The sequence below is a fragment of the Macrotis lagotis genome, chromosome 2, assembly GCF_037893015.1.
Source record: "Macrotis lagotis isolate mMagLag1 chromosome 2, bilby.v1.9.chrom.fasta, whole genome shotgun sequence".
Lineage (NCBI taxonomy): Eukaryota > Metazoa > Chordata > Mammalia > Peramelemorphia > Peramelidae > Macrotis > Macrotis lagotis.
This window is the reverse complement of record NC_133659.1, coordinates 164,315,925-164,337,494: the sequence shown is the minus strand read 5'-3', so window position 1 is coordinate 164,337,494 and position 21,570 is coordinate 164,315,925. Positions and strand designations below refer to the sequence as shown.

Below are 21,570 nucleotides of genomic sequence, written 5' to 3'. Positions count from 1 at the left end.
TTCAAATCTGGTCTCAGACACTTAATGATTACCTAGCAAGCCACTTAACCCTGTTGCCTTGAAAAATCTAAAAAAAAAAATTCCTTTTGGGAAGGCATCTGGAGCTTCTGAGACTCCAGTGGAGTTAGAAATGTGGAAGGAATAGGAAAAGAAGGAAAATACAGATTCTAATGGAAGTTGTTATTGGCTGCTTTGCATGGCGGTTCCCCCCCCAAATTGAAACAACTACGAAAGACATGACTTTAACTCATTTCATTTCCGAATCATTTATAATTTCCTGTAAGCAACAGAAGCCAGTAGCCTATACCTGGTACTTAAGAGAGACTGGAGAAATATTTTTTTTATTTGGGAAGGGTCTCTTTCTCTAATTTTCAGAAGTTCTAATCCTCAGAAATATGAACAATGGGGAACAACAGTTACAACATTCTGTATTTAAGGAAAATAAACCTGTGCTTCTTAGTCAAAAATCTCTAGGGCTTGACAAAAACCAATTCTGAGCTCTTACAACATTTAAAAACAGTGCCTAACATAGCTCTAAGAAGACAAGGAAGCCTCATAAATATTATTTAATGATGAAAACCAAAACAAAGAAACTTCTCTATGGTTGAAACTAGCATTTGAATCTATGATTAAAGTACAACTGGAAACATAATGGTATGCTATCTAAGAACCAAATACTTTAACACATCTAGTTCACAAATGCTGAAAAATAATGAAATCTGGAAAACCAGATGAGTTTGATTAAATCTTCAAAGCGAATCCTGTTATCACCACCTAAAGCATAGTAACTATTTTTCAAGTTTCATCACCTAAGTAGGTAACCAACAAGTTGTGGGACATACTTCTTGACAAGACAAGGTTTGTCCACAGCAATACAGGTCAAAATCAAATTTTGTTTGTATTTCAGAAAAAACCACAGGATATACTGTAGGACTAAGATTTTATATTGAATATATATTTAATTAGGAACGCTATGATTCATGTCAAATATGGACCTTTTTGGACTATGCTGGAAGATAGCAAGGCTGGCTTTACAGATTTGCTACTCTGTTTAATTTCCAGAGAAACTCAACAATGGCTTATCATATCACCAGCTTATATGAATTAGTGTCAGGGAATTTAAACTTCAAGGTAGGACAGGGACTCACTGATAAAATAAACCAGTCAACTTGTCTCTAAGGACTAAGATGCTAACTTGAAAACTCATCTAATCTGTCCCCTCATCAATATCTACTTCAGTTTCTAAATGCAAAAATGAGTAAAATAAAAAGAATAAAAAGTATTACAAGGTAGATACCTGCAGTGTTAGGTTCTTCCTCATCACCTGAAAGGCCAGGAAGTTCTCATTGGGAATCTTCCAACGCTGCATCTTTGCCACAGGTTCTTCATGATGAGAGTTATATCCTGAGTTAGAGCAATAAGGTCAGATATGCCCAGGAGCTGGGATGCCAGGAAAATTCTTGGCCTTCATTCTTTTCAGCTCCTTAGCAAAGTATAATGTAGATTTCTATGTCAAAAAAGTAAAGCTGAGTTCTTTGACAGACTCTTCTGGTGTTTTGTCTCCTCAGGAAAGTAGGTGATTTACTGCTTGCTATCATGATCTCTAATAAGGGATGTGCTAACAAGTATTGATCCATATCTTCCTGGATGGATGTCTGACCTGGAGACTGTTCTGAGTAAATACTGTCTGCACTGCCCAAAAAGGCAAGGAAAAGTATATCTCCCAGTTCACCAAAAAGGATAGCTGGGAAATTCAAACATTCCCTCCAAAAAATATTCAGTGACTATCTACTTATCTTAATGTGATAAAGGATGGGATTATGGCCTGTCCTCAGATATAAATGCAGGATATACATGGAGGTTCTTCAATTAATAATAAAAATGTAAACACATACAGGAATAGACTCATTTTGAGTTCCTGAGATACAGTGAATTCTATTCAACAAAGGAAGCACAAAAGTTACATTGTAATAAGGAAAATAGCCAAATAAAATGGGGGTTTATTAAAAAGAGAAAGAATTAGTATTTAATTCAGACAATACAGTAAAAAATGAAGACTCATCAATAAAAGGAAAGTCAAGACACTGAAGAGAAGGGTTACCAGTAGATAAGAAGATAGCTGTCAATAAGAAATGAGGGATTCTAGAAATAATTGAAACACGGGGGAAAGTAACCTAGGTAGTAGATTTAGTTCAAGTTAGACAAAGAAGATGGGCTCTTTTTATTAAAAATATAAGCTGAAATCACGCACAATATAGAAGCTGATGAAATGAGTTAAGTTAAAACAGGGGGAAATAGTTAGAAATATTTATCTTAAATATAGGTAGAAATCAGAAAATAAGTCCTGAAGATGAGTTATTTGGCCCAAGAAATCCTTATAGACATCTAAACACTAGGAACCTGAAACAAAGCATCTGTGTTCCAGATAATATAACCAAAAGAACAACACTGTTAGTAGCAGAAATGAAGAGAATTCCCTACTGATAACTGTTTAACATTATATGAGAGAATCACAAAGAAAAAAATTATGAATAAAAATTAAATCTAACCACACCATCCTGAAGAACCTAGGGGAAAATGATTTAATTTTTCCTTGGGCCAAATACTCAAGACAAAAAAGAACTGTTAGGTGGATAAAAGTCTTTTTTTTTAACATGTCTTTAAGTGATTTTTTCAAATTTTTATAATTTTAGTACTATGGTCCAGGTTTAAAATGTATTAAGAGTTTAAAAAAGCATTAAAAACTAAAGAGGGAATGGCTTAAATATATAATCTTTCATTTATAATATTGCAAATATTCTTTAGGGGAAAGTAGAAAAGCAGGTCCACATAGTTCATTAGGAAGAAAACCACAAGGTAATACATAATATATATATATATATATATATATACATATTATATATATATATTAAAAACAAAAGTTAAAAAATAAGTCCTTAGAAAGAAAAGCCTAGTTTCTTCTTTCAATGGAAAGTTTCATTTGCTTTCTATTATTAAGATGTATAACAACTTGTCTTAAGAAATGAACACTAAGTATTCATTAGTTTCTATATTTTTTCATGCATGTAAATCCAAAGGATATCATGGGATATTATAGAAAGAATGATTCTGCCCTGATATTTTGAAAGTATTGAGAGTGGTGACAGTCCTGTAATTGCACTGCTATAGAGAATTCTCAGGAAGAAAACTCCCTCTATTCTATTTGCATTGTGTTATACAGCAAGAAAATACTAAGTTTTGGGAGGCAGGATTTGAACCTGTATCTTCTTGATTGTGAATCAGTTCTTTATCTATTATAGCATGATGCCTCAGAACATAACTATGAGAGTTTTAAAAAGATTATTTACAAACATAAAATGCTAATCTCTTTAGAAACCTCTAAACTTAAATTGTAACTTGATTCAAACCTGGAAAACAATTTAAAATTATGTGAATAAAAGGCATTTATATGTTATCATAATATATTATTTAGATATATTATCTCATTTTAATCTCTCAATAACCTTTGGAAGTAGGTGCTTTTATTATCTCTCCATTTTACAGATAAGGAAATGAAGCAGAAAGAGGCTGTGACTTGCTCTGGGTGAATCACAGAGTTGGTGTCCAAAGCAAGGCTCAAGTCATATTCCTCAACCCCAGGATTCTATTCCTAGACATTTACTACAATGACAGAAAGTCTCATAAATAACAAAATATTCAGAGTAGAACTATTTGTAGAAATGAACAACTGAAAACATAGAATGTGCCCATCAATTATGGAAGTAGCTTAAACAACTTAGAGCATAAGAATGCAATTTAATATATTACTGAGCCATTAGAAATGACAATTACAAGGGAATTCAAAGAAGCATGAGATGACTTAAATGAAATGATGCAATGAAACATGCAGAACCAAGAAGGCAATTTGACTATAATGTAGTCTACAATGGCAACAATGTAAAAGAAAAAAGAAAACTCAACATTAGTTAATTATAATGATCAAGCTTGGCACCAACCAGAGAAGAAATGAAAAAAATAGTACTCGCTTCCTTTCACTGAAAAAGGTAAGAAACCATAGGTACAGAATGGCTATATAGCTGAATTGGTTTCTGTTTTGGAAGTTTCAGAAATGAAAACATGTAAAAGCACAAGATGGCAATAAAATATTCTGCTTGTTTTAAAGAAAGTTTTTCTTAGGGTTCTTTTTTCCAGGCAAATGGGGTTAAGTGGCTTGCCCAAGGCCATACAGCTAGGTAATTATTAAGTGTCTGAGACCAGATTTGAACCCAGGTACTCCTGACTCCAAGGCCGGTGCTTTATCCACTACACCACCTAGCCTCCCCTAAAGAAAGCTTTTACCAGGCTTCTAGTTTCTAGGTTTTAGTGATGGAACCCTTGCTAAATCCACAGCTGGTATATGAACCTGAAAGCTTCATGTGAATGAACTTAATGCCAGGATAAAAGCAAATTCCAAAATAAAAACAGATGCTTCCAATTATAGGAAAGGCACTTATTGAAAGCAATACATTTCATCTGACTCACCAATTAAATGTGCTACAAGAGAAATGATGGTAGTTTTTATACAAGCTTTGCTCTTCCTTTAATTAGACTTTCTCATGCCCAAGTAGAATCATTCACTATAAAGGAATTCCTTTGGAAATTCCCAGAACTGCACTCATTACCACAATCAATTTTCTACCACTCTTCTAGGTACACATATACTTATCCCATTTATGACTACAAGTTTTTGTGTGTCTTATGTAATACTAGGAGATAAGAATACTCTAAATCAGCTCAGATTGTTCAATTATTTTTCTGTGGTATAAAAACAGAGGAATGGAAAACATTTTTCTTCAATAATACAACTGTTTTTTCTTTTTTTTTCATTTGAAATTTTTATTTAGCAGCACATACATGAAAAAAACAAAGGAATTATTATGGTTATATTCAATGGAGTTTGTCAATGTCTAAAGACAGGAAAGACCAATTGCCAAAATTTTGAAGAGAATTAACAATTCATTGCAGTGCAGAAAGAAAATGAGATGTTAACAAAAGCCATACTACTTAAATATTTCCTTTAATAAATAAAAGTTAATTGGCTAAAAAAAAAAGACTCAGATAAGGAATAAAATAGACAAGGAATGTGGAAAACAGTTAAAAGGCTATTCTTTTAAAAGAAAATAAAAAACTTGTTACTAATGTTAATTCAAGCTGTAAAATTTTAATCCCTGTATTTTGGGCCAAGAGATTTCAATAAGTTTTTTTAAGAGGACTTAAATTTTTTTTTAGATTGGGGTTCAAGAATAGATTTTTAGATGGTCTATAAACTTATTTCAGGGGAAAAAAACTTATTTTTCACTGACTTCTAAGGAAATTCAGCATTTTCTTCAATTATAATTTTAGAAAACAAAATATTAATCTGCTTCATCAGACTGCTCAAAGGTCTATGACACAGACAAGTCTAATAATTCCTGTTTTAGTGGAATATCCATTAGAGGGGGGGAAAAAAGTAATTTCATAGCAATGTTGGAAACAGAGCACTGAGATAATGACATGTAAATTCTGAACCTCCTTGGGAATCAAATATAAATATTTGACAGCCTTGTGTCTCTAAGTGGTTCCAGTTTTACAAAATAGGGGTGTGTATAAGTAATGGCAGATGTTCAAGGCTTTTGTATTTGTTTTTATAGATGGAAGAGAAAAATAAAAGGCCTCCTAATGAAAAATGGTCCAATGACCAGATCAACCAATTTTCCAGTTAGATGTTACTCTCCAAAGTAGGGAATATTTGACTCAGTTCAGTTGAGATACTTCATAAAGGTATGCACCCAGCATTTTGGTCCCTTCTATGTAGTTATACCTATTGAGTTTTTCATTTTGTGAATGAGCACCATCATCTGCTGATCCAACAAGTAGAAGTATTACATTTTTACCAGTGGCTTCCTGGAAGGTCAAGGTCACAGGAATACTGCCCCCTTCTCTGGTCAAATCTGGTTCAACACCAAAAACTCTTTGCAGGACTTTTCTCCCAGCCAGATAACGGGGATGATTGAAGTCAGCCACCCAGGGTTTTCCACCATGGCCCATGTATGCCTTGAATTTGCTGGGACTCAGCAAACTTTGCATTCAAGTAACTTACAACCTGTTTTTCGGCACCCTCAGGTACCATATCTGGCACCAATCTTATTGAGAACTTGCCAGTCATTTTTCGGGGAATCACAGTTTTAGCTCCTGTTCCAGAGAAGGCTCCTTCAATTCCATTGAGAGAGAGAGAGATGGGTATCTCCATCTGTGCATTAAGATTTTTTCCTTTGTGTCATGGAGAAGTGACTCTGCTCCTACATCTTTTGCATATTCTTCCAAATCAAAGTCAATCTTTTTATACAACAAAAAGCTCCTCATCAGTAACAGGAGTCACTGCTTCATTAATACCAGGGACAAGAATACATCCCTTTTGGTCCACCAAGAAGCCCATCAGAGTAATGAGATCAGACATGACTTCATGCACCAAGCCACCATAGACACCAGAATGAAGGTCTTTGTCAGAGCATTCCACCTCTATAAAAAAGTAGCAAATTCCTCTGAGGCCATATGTAATACAGGGTTTCTTTTTTCCCAACCAGTAGTTGTCAGAGATACAAACATAATCTACATCTTTGAAGAAAGTATCTTTCTTGGAGAAAATCAAGTCATCCAGGCCTTCTGAACCAGATTCCTCCATGCCTTCTAGACAAAATTTGATATTGACAGGGATATCCTGATTTATTTGTTGGAAAGCTTCTAGGGCATTTAACCAGCCAAGTACGGGTCCCTTGTCATCAGTTGCACCTCTTCCATACAGTTTCCCATCTCTGTCTACCAATGTAAAGGGCTCACTATCCCTGCCATCTTCCAGGGCTGCTGGTTGTACATACAGATGACCATAGATACATATGGTTTTCTTTTGGGGATCTGAACCCAGTATGCCAAGTAAAATTGGAGGAAGACGTATTTCTGAGCCATCACGAAGCTTTTGTTTCCCAATGTCTACCAGCTCAGTTATACCACACCTAGTTGTCTTATGTTTGCAGATGCAACTTCCATCATTCGATTGATTTCATCTCTTTTCTCGGGCCATGCAGAAACACTCTGGATTGACACCCATTCTGCAAGCTCCTTTATGTATTGATCCTGGTGTTTATCAATATGACTAAATAGTTCAGTGAGGATAGGCATTTTCTGATTCAATGAATGACTTTGGAAACTGAGTAAATTGTGCCTAATGCTTGAAATCTTTTTTTGGGTCTCTATGCATAGAGTTTTAAAGACTGTTCTTTGTGCTCACTGACATCAGGTTTCTGCTGTGGATTTGCTGTTCTCTCCCTACAGAGTCTCTCCACTTCAGGTCATTTGCACAGAGGGGAAACCAAGGCTTCCCAGAAAATGTCAAACTGCCAGAATTTTGTGGCAGCAGCGCTGTTTCACCAAATTCTGAGAAGCTGAGGTCCCCAATGGGCATGCTATCCCGCTGAGGAGCCCCCAAACTGTGTGAGACAAATGCCACTTAAATAAATTTCGGAGATCTCTCAAGGTATGAAGAGAAGGCTTTATTCATTTCTCCAGAAAGGGGCCACAATCAGAGAGATTGAGGCCCAACTATGCTTTTTCAATAAATATACTTCCTTCAAATAAAAAATGAAAATTCAATTCTAATTTCATTCCTGACAAAATTACATTTAGCAGTAAATGCACAAAACAATATTTATAAAAGAAATCCCATTCTTTGCTAATACTAGTATTTGTAGAAACAGGTAACAGGCATTGTTCTTATTTCAACAGATTTATTTAAAAACCTGGTTTGCATGGCTTTTATTGACATGGCTAATATTGTAAAGAGATGAACAACTGACATTGCTTTATATCCTACCATGTCTGATATGTAATGACAATAATGATAAATGATCATAAAAGCTAGCAGTCATATGGCACCATAATTTTTGCAAAGTGCTTTTATATAAGCTTATAAACACAAATGATTAAATAATATATTCACCCACATCACTCATAAGGCATTAAATCATTAAATCCAGCAATTTTAATTGACTTCTGTGTTAAGATTTGGAGGATTTGGTTTCAAATTGTCAGCATGAAATTTAAAAAAACACACCCATGACCTATAATATTGATTCAAATGATTTCACTCTTCACTTTAAAAGTGATCACTCAGGGGCAGCTAAATGGCAGAGTGGATAGAGAACCAGTCCTGGAGTCAGGAAAACCTGAGTTCAAATCCTGCCTCAAACACTTAATTACCTAGCTGTTGTGACTTTGGGCAAGTCACTTAACCACATTTCCTCACAAACCGCCCTGCCCCCCCAAAGTGATCATTTAAATCACTTAAAAGTGAGTCCAGAGTTTCAGTCAGTTTCATACAAAAAATGACCAAGAGATGTGTCACCCTGTTTTCTGATTTGTAAAATGGGAAGAGGGAGACATCTAAATTGAATAGAGTTGCTTCAGGATACTGGCAAGAGATGCTACAACTATCCCCTGTCCTTGGTTTTGTGCCCACTCATTCTCGCTACCATAAGAATATATTGAATGCACAAAATTTACCAAATACCTCACTACAGTATTCTACTTAGGACCAATCTACTGTTACCAATAAAACCACAAATGAACTTTCTCTGCCTTTATTTGTACTAGCTGCTAAAACAGAGTTCACATTATTATATACACTTCTACATGATATAGCTATTAATGAGCAGTTGGTGAGTAAATCAAAAAATGTTCATTAAGTGTTTACTTTGTGCTACACAACATGCTGAACACTGGGGATATAAAGAAAAGTAACAAGGAACCTTCAAGGACTCACATTCTAATGGGTGAAGACAACATGCAAACAATTATAAGATATACACGGGGTAAATTGAACTAATTTGAGAGAGAAACACTAACATTAATTAGTTTGCAAAAATCAAGTCATACTTCATTCAGTAGTATTATTAAAAACATGGACTTTATTTTAGAGGGGGCAACAAAAAGACTAATGTAAAGAGGAAAAAAGTCACTAGCAGACAAATGTTTGAACTGAGAAGTTTTAAAACTTCTTTGCAAGGCTAATTTTAGAAAGAAAAACATGAGAACTGATATATAAGCTGAATAACTTATTAGAATAAAAAGTGTAACAACATGAAGGAAGCAGCGATAGAACAATTCAGTTGATTCTTGATCACAAATGCCCAGAACAGGTTTAAACTTTTTCTTTCTTCAAGGTTCCACACTCTAGTTAAATAACCTCCTCACACTTTTACTGAGGAAAGAGAGGTCATACACTAAGAACTTCTTATCTCCCTATTCTATAACTCAAAAACCTTTGATATTTTCCTCTACTCTGACAGTTCCTATTTCCCAAGGATAATCTTTCAATGTGACCTCTGGATCCTCTCTCCTCTCATTTCTATCATAATTATCCCCTCCCACCCCCCACCCCCATCATCCACACATACAAAGTTGAATCATCAATCTTTCCTATCTACAAACACATTCCCTAATTCTTAAACAAATTACAAAAACTTAATTCTATCATGCATCCCTCACAAAGCTATCCTCTTAATATAAATTTCTGGGTTTTGCAAAACAAAGTTTTAGAAAATTTTGTCTATACTTTCTCTCCTCTCATTCACTTCTCAAGTCCTCAAAATCTGGCATCTAATTTCAGCACTCAACTAAAACTAAAACTCAACCTGGCTGCATCTTCTTTGACCTCTCTTTATTATCTGACGCTGTTGACCATTCTCTCCTCTCTGGACTTTCAAGACTTCACTCTTAGTTTTCCTACTACCTGTTTGACCTCTATTTTCAGGTTACCTTTATGCCTGGTATACAGATAACTTGGTTCTGGGTCTTCTTCTCTTTTCTCAATATATCTCTTAGTAATTTCTATGATTTCAATGTTCTTTATGTATATGACTCCTAGAATTGTTTACCTAGCTCTAAACTCTCAAGTAAGCTCTGCATCTCAACTGTTCAAAGGATACTTCAAATTTGGATGTTCATAATGAATGCCAAACAAAAAAACTCATCTTTCCCCAAACTCACTTTTAAGGGCAGCATTATGCTTCTAGTCTTTCATAAAGCCAATTCTTTGGCATTATGCTTGACTCTTCATGCTCCCTTCACAAATTCACAGAGTAAAAGGATCCTAGAGGTTTTCTAGTTCAACTCAACATTCAAAAGTAATTCCTACTATAATACACCCAACAACTGTTTTGAGTCTCTGCTTGAAAACCTCCCATGTGGAACCTATTATCTCTTTAGGTTTTCCCATTCTATTTTTGGGTAACTCTAATGGATAGGACGTTTTTCCCTAATGCTTAACTGACTTCTTTAGTTTCTACCCATTATTCCAAGCTCTGCCCACTAGAGTCAACAAATAAAAGTCTGATCCCTCCTCCTCAAGACAGACCTTCAAAAACTTGAAGGCTCTTCTTAAGTCTTTTCTTCAGGCTAATCATTCTAATTATTATAAATGATCTTCACTTGTCATGGTTTCAAGAACTTTTACCATTCAGACTAGAACAAAATTCTTTAGAAGAGGTCTGAGAAAAGCAAATCTTTCATTTCCCTAGTTCTGAAAGCTATGCTCCTTTAAATACAGCTCATGAATGCTTTTACTCTTTTGGTTGCTCCATCACACTACTGACATATATTTAGCATGCAATTCTCTAAAATCTTCCTATCGTCAAAAGTACTGCATAACCATGCCTTCTTCAGCTTATATTTCTAAATTTTTATTTGTAGTCAAACACAATAGTTTACATTTTATTCCCATGAATTTCATCTTATTCAATTCATTCCAATGTTCTAGTTTATCAAGATATTTTTGAATTTTTGCTAAAGTCACTGTTAGGCATTTCTCCCAAATTTGTTGACTTACAGCTATGTCTTTATCCAAGTCACTGATAAAAAAAAGTATTTAAAAAATAAAGCCTGACAAAATGCCTAGAGTACTTCCATGTTAGATCTCTTGACATGTTGACATTAAACCATTAACTACTCCTCTATGAGTCCAATATATCTCTTGTTTTCCACAAGAATAGTATAAGATACCTTATCAAGAACTTTGCTAAATATAGGTAAACTACATCCACAGCATTTTAGTCAACTAAATGATTCTGTCAAAAAAGGTAATAGTTAGTCCTAGATTGACCTGTTTCTCATAAAGCCAAAATGCATTTCCTTATCCAGAAGCTTGCAAACCATCTTTTTAATTATCCTAGAATTTAAGTTAAATGAGGTAGACTGTTATGTTTTTGAAATTGGGATAACATTTGCCCTCTTTTTGTGGCACCTTTCCTGTTTTCCACAATCTTTCAAATATAATGACAATAGCTCACAGAGTAGCGCAAAGCAAACCTGCCAATTCTTTCAGATACAAGAATTTGGGTAATCAAGGCCAGATGATTTGAATTCATAATAAAGAGTTAAGTGCTCTTTTAATATCTCTTTAGTTATCTTAGGCCTCAATTCCAATCAAACTAGCTTTCTTACTACTTCTCACCTGACACATAATTCCTAGTTCCTGAATATGCTCTTTCCCCTCTAACTTGAAGAATCTCTTCCTGTGATATTCAGCTCAAGCTCTACCTTAAACAGTAAGGATTCTAAATTCTTTTTTTTTTTAGGTTTTTGCAAGGCAAATGCGGTTAAGTAACTTGCCCAAGGCCACACAGCTAGGTAATTATTAAGTATCTGAGACCCCATTTGAACCCAGGTACTCGTGACTCCAGGGCCTATGCTTTATCCACTATGCCACCTAGCTGCCCCAGGATTCTAAATTCTTAATCTTAATTCTTAATCTCAGGTCTATAAACTTGGTCTTAAAATTTTTTTAATAACTAGTTTAATATGATTTTCTTTGCAATTCTATGTATTGTAGTTAATAGATTTTTAAAAAAATTCTAAGAAGAGTTCCACAGGCTTCACTAGACTGCCGAAAGGGTCTATGACACAAAACAGGTTCTATAGAAAGCTTTTCTGACCTTCCATATGCCCCTCTAGGCCCTGCCACAGAGCTAACTGCTAATGCTTTCTATCCCAAAACTATGATGCATTTATTTTCATTTACTTGAGTATATGTGCATATGGGCTCTTCTAATAGAAAGTAAGCTCTTTGAGAGAATGAACTATTTAATTTTTATCTCTGTTATCTTTACTACCTACATCAATACCTGCATATATAATAGGTTGGGGAGTCATCTGTAGTGTGATGACTAATAAGATGATATCTTATTAGTCTCAATGTTCTGGCACCTCAAGACTATTTTTATATTCAGATTCTGTTTATTCAGTATTCTGTTTATAAAGAATTTTAGGTTTGTATCATCTGCAAATTTGATAAGTAGGACATTTATGCCTTTTTTCATTCAAGTCATACATAAAAAGTTAAATGAAAGTAGTATTGTAAAATATCTACTAGTTAATTTAATGTTTAACTGAAAGACAAAAGATTTGACTTTTCTTGCCCCCAAGATTAACCATTTTGCAGTTAGTAATACATTCTCTCTCTAAAGTTGAGTGTCATATGAGAGTAATATACAAAGAGGAAGAATCACTTCCACTTTTATACTTACAACTTCTGGAGTTTTTCAAAGCATAAGAATGTTCACCCTCAAAAATAGAACAGTAACAGAAGTTAACTATAAGTGTTTAAAAGCTACAGACATATTTAATTCAGAGTTCTATTCAAAAGAGCAGACAGCTGAATGATCCCAGTGTTGGTTCCAGAGGACCTCTCAGGAAAGAGAGATAATAGAATAGAATATTGCATATACTGTCAGACATGATCTTAGTTAATTTTTTTACACTGTTGTTTCAAGAGAAGAGTCAGGCAGAAGGGCAAGGAAATCTATTAGCAAGTGACTGGTATAAAAAAATCAGTAACTTGCTCAAAACAAGATTAATGGTATAAAAGTTAAAATACTATGATTGATGAAACCTTCCATACCTATCATCAATCTATAGATAAACCTTTAGATAGAAACTTTGAAAAAGTTATCATGTTATTTCCTCATTCAATAAATTTCAATAGATTCCTATTGTCTACAAGATAATATATAAAATCTTCTTTTTGGCTTTCAAAGCACATCATCATACCCTGGTCCCTTCCTATACTTACAATCTTCTTTCATTTTATGATCCAGTGATACTGGCTTTCATGATGTCCCGCAAATTACACACTCCATCTCTAAACTCTGTACATTTTCACTGGCTGTCCCCTATATTTGGATGGTTCTCCTTTTGAGCAATCTAGTTACTTTCAAGTCTCGCTAAAATAACACTTTTTTAAAGTCTTTCCTGATCCTCCTTTCTGAGACTACCCCCAATTTATCCAATTTTTCTTATTTGCTTACTTGTTTGTAATGCTGTCTCCCTCCACTAGACAGAGTTCCTTAAAGGCGGGAGCTACTGTTTTCTGTCTCTGAATCTCCAGTACTTAGCATGATACATGGCACAAAGTAGGTATTGATTACTGACTTAACCAAAACCAAAACAATATGCCAATAATTCTATGACTGAATGGAATAAATCCCATAAACAACATTTATTGAGGAAATAGTTCCTTTCATTTTTGTCTTGTTTTTACTATGTGAGTATATATGAGTGTATATTGGTGTATATAATGCAGAAAAAATAGAGGAAGCATTTTGGGATATCTAAGTGTTAGAAATTGCTTTCTTTTCAGAAATAAACTGCCCAATAGCATATTTAATTTAAGAAAATAAATATTTATCAAATTTGATGTTTTGATTTATTGGTAAATTTTTCTTTTTAGGTTTCTGCAAGGCAATGGGGTTAAGTGGCTTGTCCAAGGCCATACAGCTAGGTAATTAATAAGTGTCCAAGGCCGGATTTGAACTCAGGTACTCCTGACTCCAGAGCCGGTGCTCCATCCATTGTGCCACCTAGCCAGGGTAAATTTTTAATGGTTTATATTTTTACAATAAGATATGAAATGTCAACAAGAAATTTTTTCTATAGGACATAGTACACTAGTAATTCAATGATCCTGATTTTGTTAGCATAAATACTACCTTTCAAATACAAACAAGTCCTACCATTTTTTTTAGAAAAGAGTTGCTAAAACTGAAAAAATTCATTGCCCAGTGACCAATCAATCATGTGATCAGATTTTCTGGGTTTAGCTCAGTTGGTGCTCAGAGAATAGACATTATGATCCATAATTGGGCTTGTGGTCAAACATTTTGGTAAGACTTACCACCAATGCATTTGTTAGGGCATAGCTGTTGAGATTTAGGTCCCATATCACAAATGAGACATTGGAGAAGTACTGTTGTGAAGGGGAAAAAATCTACAAAATTTAGATGAATATTTATTAAGCATCTTGCAGTTACAATTTCTCTCCAAAGTGTCATATGAAATTATTAAACAAAGAGAAAGAATCACTTTCACTTTTTTCTATGATTTGAATTTCATCTTCTTTACTGTCCCTGCTCTCAAAAATACAAAAAATACTACAATGTGACCATTTAGATTCAAGTTCTTATTTCCAAATAGGAATACAAATCTTAGATCCCAAACCATAAATCCTTATTACCAACAAAGTCCAGCAGCAAGAGACAGAAAGAAAAATTTCAATTAAATTAATTTAGAATAAAGACTTGAGAGTCTACCTACCTACCTACCTTCATATAGTTCAACATAACTATAAAACATTTCTCACACAAATAAAGTCAGAGCTAAATAACTGGAAAAACATTAATTGTTCATGGGTTGACCCAGTCAATATAATATAAATGACAATCCTAACTAAATCAGTCTTATTTATTCAGTGACATACCACACTGACAAAAATTATTTTATAGAGCTACAAAAAATAATAACAAAGTTCATTTGGAAGAACAAAAGTTCGAGGATATCAAGGAAATCAATAAAAAAAGTAAAAGAGCTAACTATATCAGATTTCAAACTGTATTATAAAGTGGTAATTATCAAAATCTGGTACTGGCTAAGAAATGAAGTGGAGGAACAGCAGGACAGATTAGGTACAAATTATTTTAAATGACTATAGTATGTGGCATGTCATATGTTATGATATGTCATATGATCACTGTAATACAATAAATTCAAAGATCCAAGCTTTTGGGGAAAAAAATCATTATTTGACAAAAATTGCTGGGAAAATGCAAAATAATATGATAGGAACAAGGCATAGAATAGAGTAACATCTCACACCATATACCAAGATATGGTACATGATTTACTTAATGGGTACATGATTTACTTATAAGAAGTAATACCTTAAGTAAATTAAGACAACATGGAATAGTTTATCTGCCAGATTTACGGATAAGGGAAGAATATCAGACTAAAGAAGATACAGAGAACATTACAAAATTCAAAATAGATAATATAAAATTTAAAGTTTTGAACAAAGAAAACTAATGAAATAAAAATTATAAGGAAAGCAGAAAACTGGGGAAAAATTTTTGCAACATACTTTGATAAAAGCCTGAATTCAAAAAAAAGAAAATGTTGAATATAGGAGGGGATATAGGAGAATTTGAACACTTATGCACTCTTGGTAGAATTGGAATGGAGCCAACCATTCTGGGAAAGCAATCTGGAACTATAGCCAAAGGACTATTAAAACTGTGCATACCCTTTTGATCTAGCAATACCACCCCTATATCTAAATCCTGCAAACATCTAAAAAAAGGGAAAAGGACCTATTTCTACAAAAATAGTTTATACAGCTCTTTCTGTGGTGGCTAAGAACTGGAATTTAAAAGGATGTCTATCAATTAGGGAATGGCTAAATAAGTTGTGATATATTATTGTAATGGAATATTATTTTCCTACCAGAAATGACAAGTAGGATGATTTCAAAAAAAAGCTGAAAAGACTCACATGAACTGATGCATAGTAAACAAATCCAAGAAATAGCAATATTGTTCAATGAAGAATTTGGCTAATGACTTAACTATTCACAGCAATACCATGATTCTAAAGAATACCAAAGTATTAATGATGAAACATACCATTCACCTCCAGAGACAAAACTGATATTGAGGGAATACAGACTAAAGCAAGCTATTTTTCAATTTTTCATTTTTTAAAAATTTTATTTGAATCTTCTTGTATGAAATAACTCATAATTTCACATGTATAACCTATATATGATTACTTACTGTCTCAGAGAGGAGGGAGGACAGGCAAAGAAGCAAAGACAGAATTTGGAACTCAAAATTTAAGTTTAAACAAAACATGAGTAATTATCTGAACATCAACAACACCTGTGGAGTGAAATAAACCCATTTCTTTCTGATAGGAAGCATATAGGAAAGGAACCTTCTTACCTGTCAGTGTTTGTAGTGCCCTTTCATTGGAAGGCAAGGTTTCTTTTCTGAGAGGCCGATTTAGTGAAGTGTCCTGTGCAGTAAAAAGTCCGGGGCTGTCAGTCATTTTCTTCCGGCCACTTGAGTTAGTAGAGTTTGATACTCTGCAGCTGCCTATTGCACTTGTGAAAAGATTTGTGTGTTCATCACTGCTGGCTGGCTCAGAGCTGGGTGTGAAACCTCCCAGGGATAAACCTGGAGATGTTTCTGAACAGTCAATTTGTAAAGGTGTCTGCAACCCCAATGTCAATGAACTGGATTCTGAAGGCTCTCGGTGGACCCACTGCTCTTCTCGGCTTAATAAGCTTTTTGATGGGGACAGATGAGGGCAGGACATGTGACAACGATGCTTATCTTTGTGTTTATATCGCTCCCCAACAGTATCTTTACCAAACCGGTAGCGCTTCAAAGATTCTAGAACAGTTCTGGAAGAGCTATTGGTAGCTAAAGTATCCATGGAAACTTGGGGTTGCTCAGAAGAACGGTGTTCTCTATGTTTGTGACGGTGCCGGTGTTTGTGCTCTACCATCCAACCATAAGCCATTTCAGGAGGGACGCTGGGGTAGGTACTCATAGAGAGAAGGGGTGTCCTGCTTGTCGTTAGAAAGGCCTCCTGACGAAGCAGCTTATGTTTCTTCTTGTGGTATTTGGCAGGATTGAGAAGCAAATGACCAGCATGCATGTATGAAGGAGGTGGCAAAGGAGTGGTGAAAGAAGGAGAGGGAGGTGGAGGATAAAGAGTTGGAGGGTACCTTCCATAGTATCCTAATCCTATGGGAGCAGCTGCAAGTGGTGAGGGAGAATAAGGCATGCCATAAGAGGGGTAAAATCCAGTACTAGAGAGAGGGAAACTAAGGCTATGCATAAAAGGCATTTCAGCCATTGCTTCCCTCATCTTGGGGGGCCTCCCTCTTTTTTTCTTTAAGTCAGGTTTTCTAATGTAGTGCAAAGGGTCTAAGGGAAAAGTGGGGTGCGTATAGAAACTGTTAAAGTTAATTCGAAAAATAGTGGGGAGGAGATCACGGGGGATAAAATGATGACTTCGATGTGTGATCCGAATTTCACTTAAACGACTTATTAGTTCCTCCAGCTCAGCAAGGAAGTCTGGATCCTGTCTGTTTCTTAGCTGGGGATACTTCTTTTTCCGTTTTCGCTTCTGTCTTTTCATTTTGTCATAACTAAGGTAATCATGACTCCTGCGTTTACACTTATGTTTATGTTTTTCTTTGAGACTACTTAGGACTGTGGAGGTTTCAGTGGGGATGAGAGAAACATGTTCAAAAGAATGTCTCCTCTTTTTCTGCCCACAAAACTTTTCTGCCCTGTCTGATGTGCTATTATTATCTGTTCCAATCCCACTATCACTAGGAATGGTTTCATCACTATGAGACTCACTAATTGGGGAAGGAGTAGCTTCCTTCAGAGAAGTGAGTTCACTTAAGTGAGAAGGAGAATTTGGCAACAAAGTTGGAGGAGATAATCGCCTCCTTCCCTTTGAAGCCTTCTTCATAGCAAGGGTCTGAATCATACTGCCCTGTCTGGAGTGTATATGTAAGTATGGCACTGAACTGGGTTCAACAAATCCTGCATCACTGCTGACAGGACTCTGACCCCCACTGGTTCCAGAAGACTGAGAACAGATAGGGGATGGAAGAACCTCTGAACTGCTTGCTGCTGAAGGCAAGAGAGGAGGGAGAATTTGTCCTAATGCTGACCCAGCTGCCTGATGAGCTGTTTTCTCTAGGACAGCCAGACCAGCCGGGCTACTAGTTAAGATGCCATTCAGCACAGCTTTTGGTTTCCGGCCTCTCCTCTTTCCTATATAAATGGTTCCTTTCTTGCTGACATTTATCTGTTGGCCTAGTTTGGAGCCAAAGGTGGCCGCAAGTGTTGACACTGTATTGTGGAGTTTGGATTGCACTTTCCCTTTGTTACTTGACTCTACAGAGCTTGAGAGAATCTGATTCAGGAGTTTCTTTCTCTTCAAAGTCTTCATCTTATTTATTTTGCGGATAATGGTTTTCATTAATTGGCCATTATTTCTCTTGTTAATTTTTTTATCAGGTTCCATCTCAAGATCACTCATAGCACAAACACTTGGTTTATGACTGTCATCCGGACCCTGAAGTTGATCTTTTCTTTCGAAGAAATCACTACTACTTCTATGCTTGTCACTTTCAGACTCTAGTTTGCTTGGACTTTCAGTGGCCACAAAGGGTGCTACTGATAGCACAGGTGGTTTCATCTTGACTGGTGATCTGATTTGTCTTTTTGGCCTTCCCCTCTTTTTGGGGAAAGGTGATACTGACAGGCTTTGTTTGAAGGAAGGGATTTCAATTTCTGGCTGCAAAATTGGGGGTTCTTGCTCTTCTTTTGACTGTAATGAAAAGACTTTAGAGGCTGGGATTTTTAGGGTCCTTTTGGGGGGACCTTCCAGTTGGGGCATCTCCTTAGTTTTAGGTCTTCCTCTTTTAGGTTTATAAATGTCAGGTAAAAGGTCACCAGACATGCATATACTGGAGGAAAGTTTGTGAGTGGCAAAGGACTTATGAGACTGCTTGTCAGTTTCAGTTAACAGGGCAAGAGATGGAGCTGTGCTAGATTTACTCAGCTTTGGCAAGCGGCATTTAAGGAAGTCATGCTCCACAAATGAAGATGGCCCAATAGTTTTCATAAACTTGGCTGGCTCGGAATTGCTATTTGACAAAGAGCTACATGAAACATTTTTAAAAAGCTCTGACCTTTCTAATTCTAGTCCTTTTGGAGGCCTGCATGTGTTTCGTGCTACCACTTTAGTCCATCGTGGTTTCCTTCCTTTTCTTTTTTTTAATGGTTTGGACTGCAAACTAGCACTCAGGCTTTCAGCAACTTGGCAGTGTTTCTCTGATGCAGTTACTGCACCAATCTTCAGAAAGGGTTTACTGCTAAATAAACTAGTGAAACTAACAACTGAGGGGGTAATTGTAGCATGAATACTGGATTCAGAAGCCAGACTTGACTTTTTTCCTATGGAAGTACCCATTCTTGGGTTATCTGAGTGAGTAGTTTTTGAATCATTTAATTCTTTATCACTCCCTTTGTAATCAGTGTTCATGCTATGAACCAGAGACCTGTGACCAAGGTTTATATGGGAATTTTCAGAACTGAATTGGGTTTTTCCAATGGATTCAGCAATTCCTTCTATGAGTTCCGTGGCAGGACCTAAATGTAATGGGTTAGTAGCCAACTGGGAATTAGTTCCAGGGGGACTTCTGTTTAAAGGCGTAACAGACATGGCTGGTGAAGGGGAAGGGAGATTACTCTCCCCTATTGCACTAAAGGGAGACTTAGCTGTAGATGCATCAGAAGTACCTCCCATTTGAAAGTCTGGTGAAGTGCAATATACTGGAGGCTGCTTCTCATGCTTTGTAGTTTCAGCATAGGTCCCCCTTTCACTGGATAAGAAACTGTCCTGCTGAATGCAAGTTCCTTCATTAAAAATGTCTTTGTCCAAAGTAATGATTTCTTTTCGAACTGAGAATTTTTCTAATATACTATCTTTATTCTGTCGTATAATAGTCTTCTCAAAAGTTTTGCTGGTGGCACTATCTTTCAGAGATTCAGAAAGCTCCTGACTTTCATGACTACTAGTATTTGTAGTGCAAGAAACCTTAAGTGGTTCTTGAACAGGAAGCAAGGCTTCAGCTTTTAAATTCACAATGTCTTTGCTAACCAATCCTGCCACAGGGCAAGTCACCAATTTTTTTGTAGAGTCCTTATTAACCAATCCCACTGCTGAATTTGTTATAGTTTTCTTCCCACAATCCTTTGCAACCAGTCCAATGGCAGGGCTCAACTTCTTTACTGAATCTTTATTAACAAGTCCAACTACAGTAGAAAGTCCCAACTTTTTTCCTGATTCCTTACTCATCAAACCTGGAACAATACCAATTCCTAATTTCTTCCCTGAATCTCTGCTCACCAGTCCCACTGTAGTGATAGTTCCTGATTTCTTTCCTAAGTCTTTATTTATGAATACTGTTGTAGTACCAGTTCCCAATTTTTTCCCAGAGTCTTTACTGACCAATCCTACTGCAGCACTAAATATTGGCTTTTTCCCAGGGTCTTTAGTTACCAACCCAACTGCTGTGCTAATTGTTGGTTTCTTAACTAAGTCCTTGTGGATAATTCCTGTCATAGGACTAATGCCTGGTTTCCTGATCAAGTCTTTGCTAACCAATCCTGCTGTAATACCAGTCCCTAGCTTTTTTGGCTTTGTCTTGGAAGACTTGGAGGGTGGACAAGTAGCAATGAGCTGTGCCAATTTTTCTGTAACACTTGTTGCTCCATTAAGTAGTGCTCTGTCCTTTGAGTCAGGATCACGGCTACCAACAAGAGTAGATGGTGCTGATTTAACAAAATCTGTCATTTCAGAGTGTAGTGGAGAAAGTTTCTTTGACCCAGGATTATTTTCTCCCTGTGAATGAAGGTGGATGCCTTCATCAGATCGGCATTCAACAGTTGCAACATCACTTGCTTTCTTGTAGAGTTTTGAAGGATCCTAAAAGATGAAAAGAAAAAGATTTCAGAGAAAGACAGGAAATTATTTTAAAAGACTATAAGTGATACATCATAAGCTGCCAGTATACTTTAGTGTACTATATATTACCTATAAAAATTTGTACAAGGGGCAGTTAGGTGGCACAGTGGATAGAACACCGGCCCTGGAGTCATGAGTACCTGAGTTCAAATCTGATTTAAGACATTTAATAATTACCTGTGTGGCCTTGGGTAAGTCACTTAACCCCATTCCCTTGCAAAAACCTTAAAAAAATTGTACAAAAGAATACTACTGCTATGGTCTTTCTTTTTATCAACCACATAACCTACCACACCCCCAATTAAATGAATAACAATTATTCTCATCTCTTCATTGAATTTAAAACACATCCAATCACAAATTATATATATGGATAAACATATTAAAAACTTTTTAAAATAATCTAAGGGCAATTCTCCCCATACCATATTCTTTTTCATTAAAGTAAAGCTTAATGTTCATGTTTTTAGAAAGGATTCCTCCAATTGTCTTGAGTTATTTTTTCCAAATAATTGTTGACCTGAATACAGAATCTAGTAATTGCAGGATATGGAAAGAGGAGAAGGAAAGAGTAAACAGTGACAGTCCAAAATCACTTACATTTGGCTTTGA

General features: G+C 35.7%; 1 protein-coding gene and 1 pseudogene across 4 annotated transcripts in view; both read right to left on the bottom strand.

Moving 5' to 3' along the window:
- Positions 1 to 21,570, bottom strand: part of ASH1L (ASH1 like histone lysine methyltransferase) — a 254,778-nt gene that overhangs the window by 107,022 nt on the left and 126,186 nt on the right. For all 4 annotated transcript variants that reach the window (XM_074223285.1, XM_074223284.1, XM_074223283.1 and 1 more), the window contains exon 3: positions 16,341 to 20,919. In XM_074223285.1, the coding sequence (XP_074079386.1) occupies positions 16,341 to 20,919 (4,579 nt within the window). The remainder of the gene's footprint in view (positions 1 to 16,340; positions 20,920 to 21,570) is intronic.
- Positions 1,411 to 9,428, bottom strand: LOC141513462 (cytosolic non-specific dipeptidase pseudogene; annotated as a pseudogene).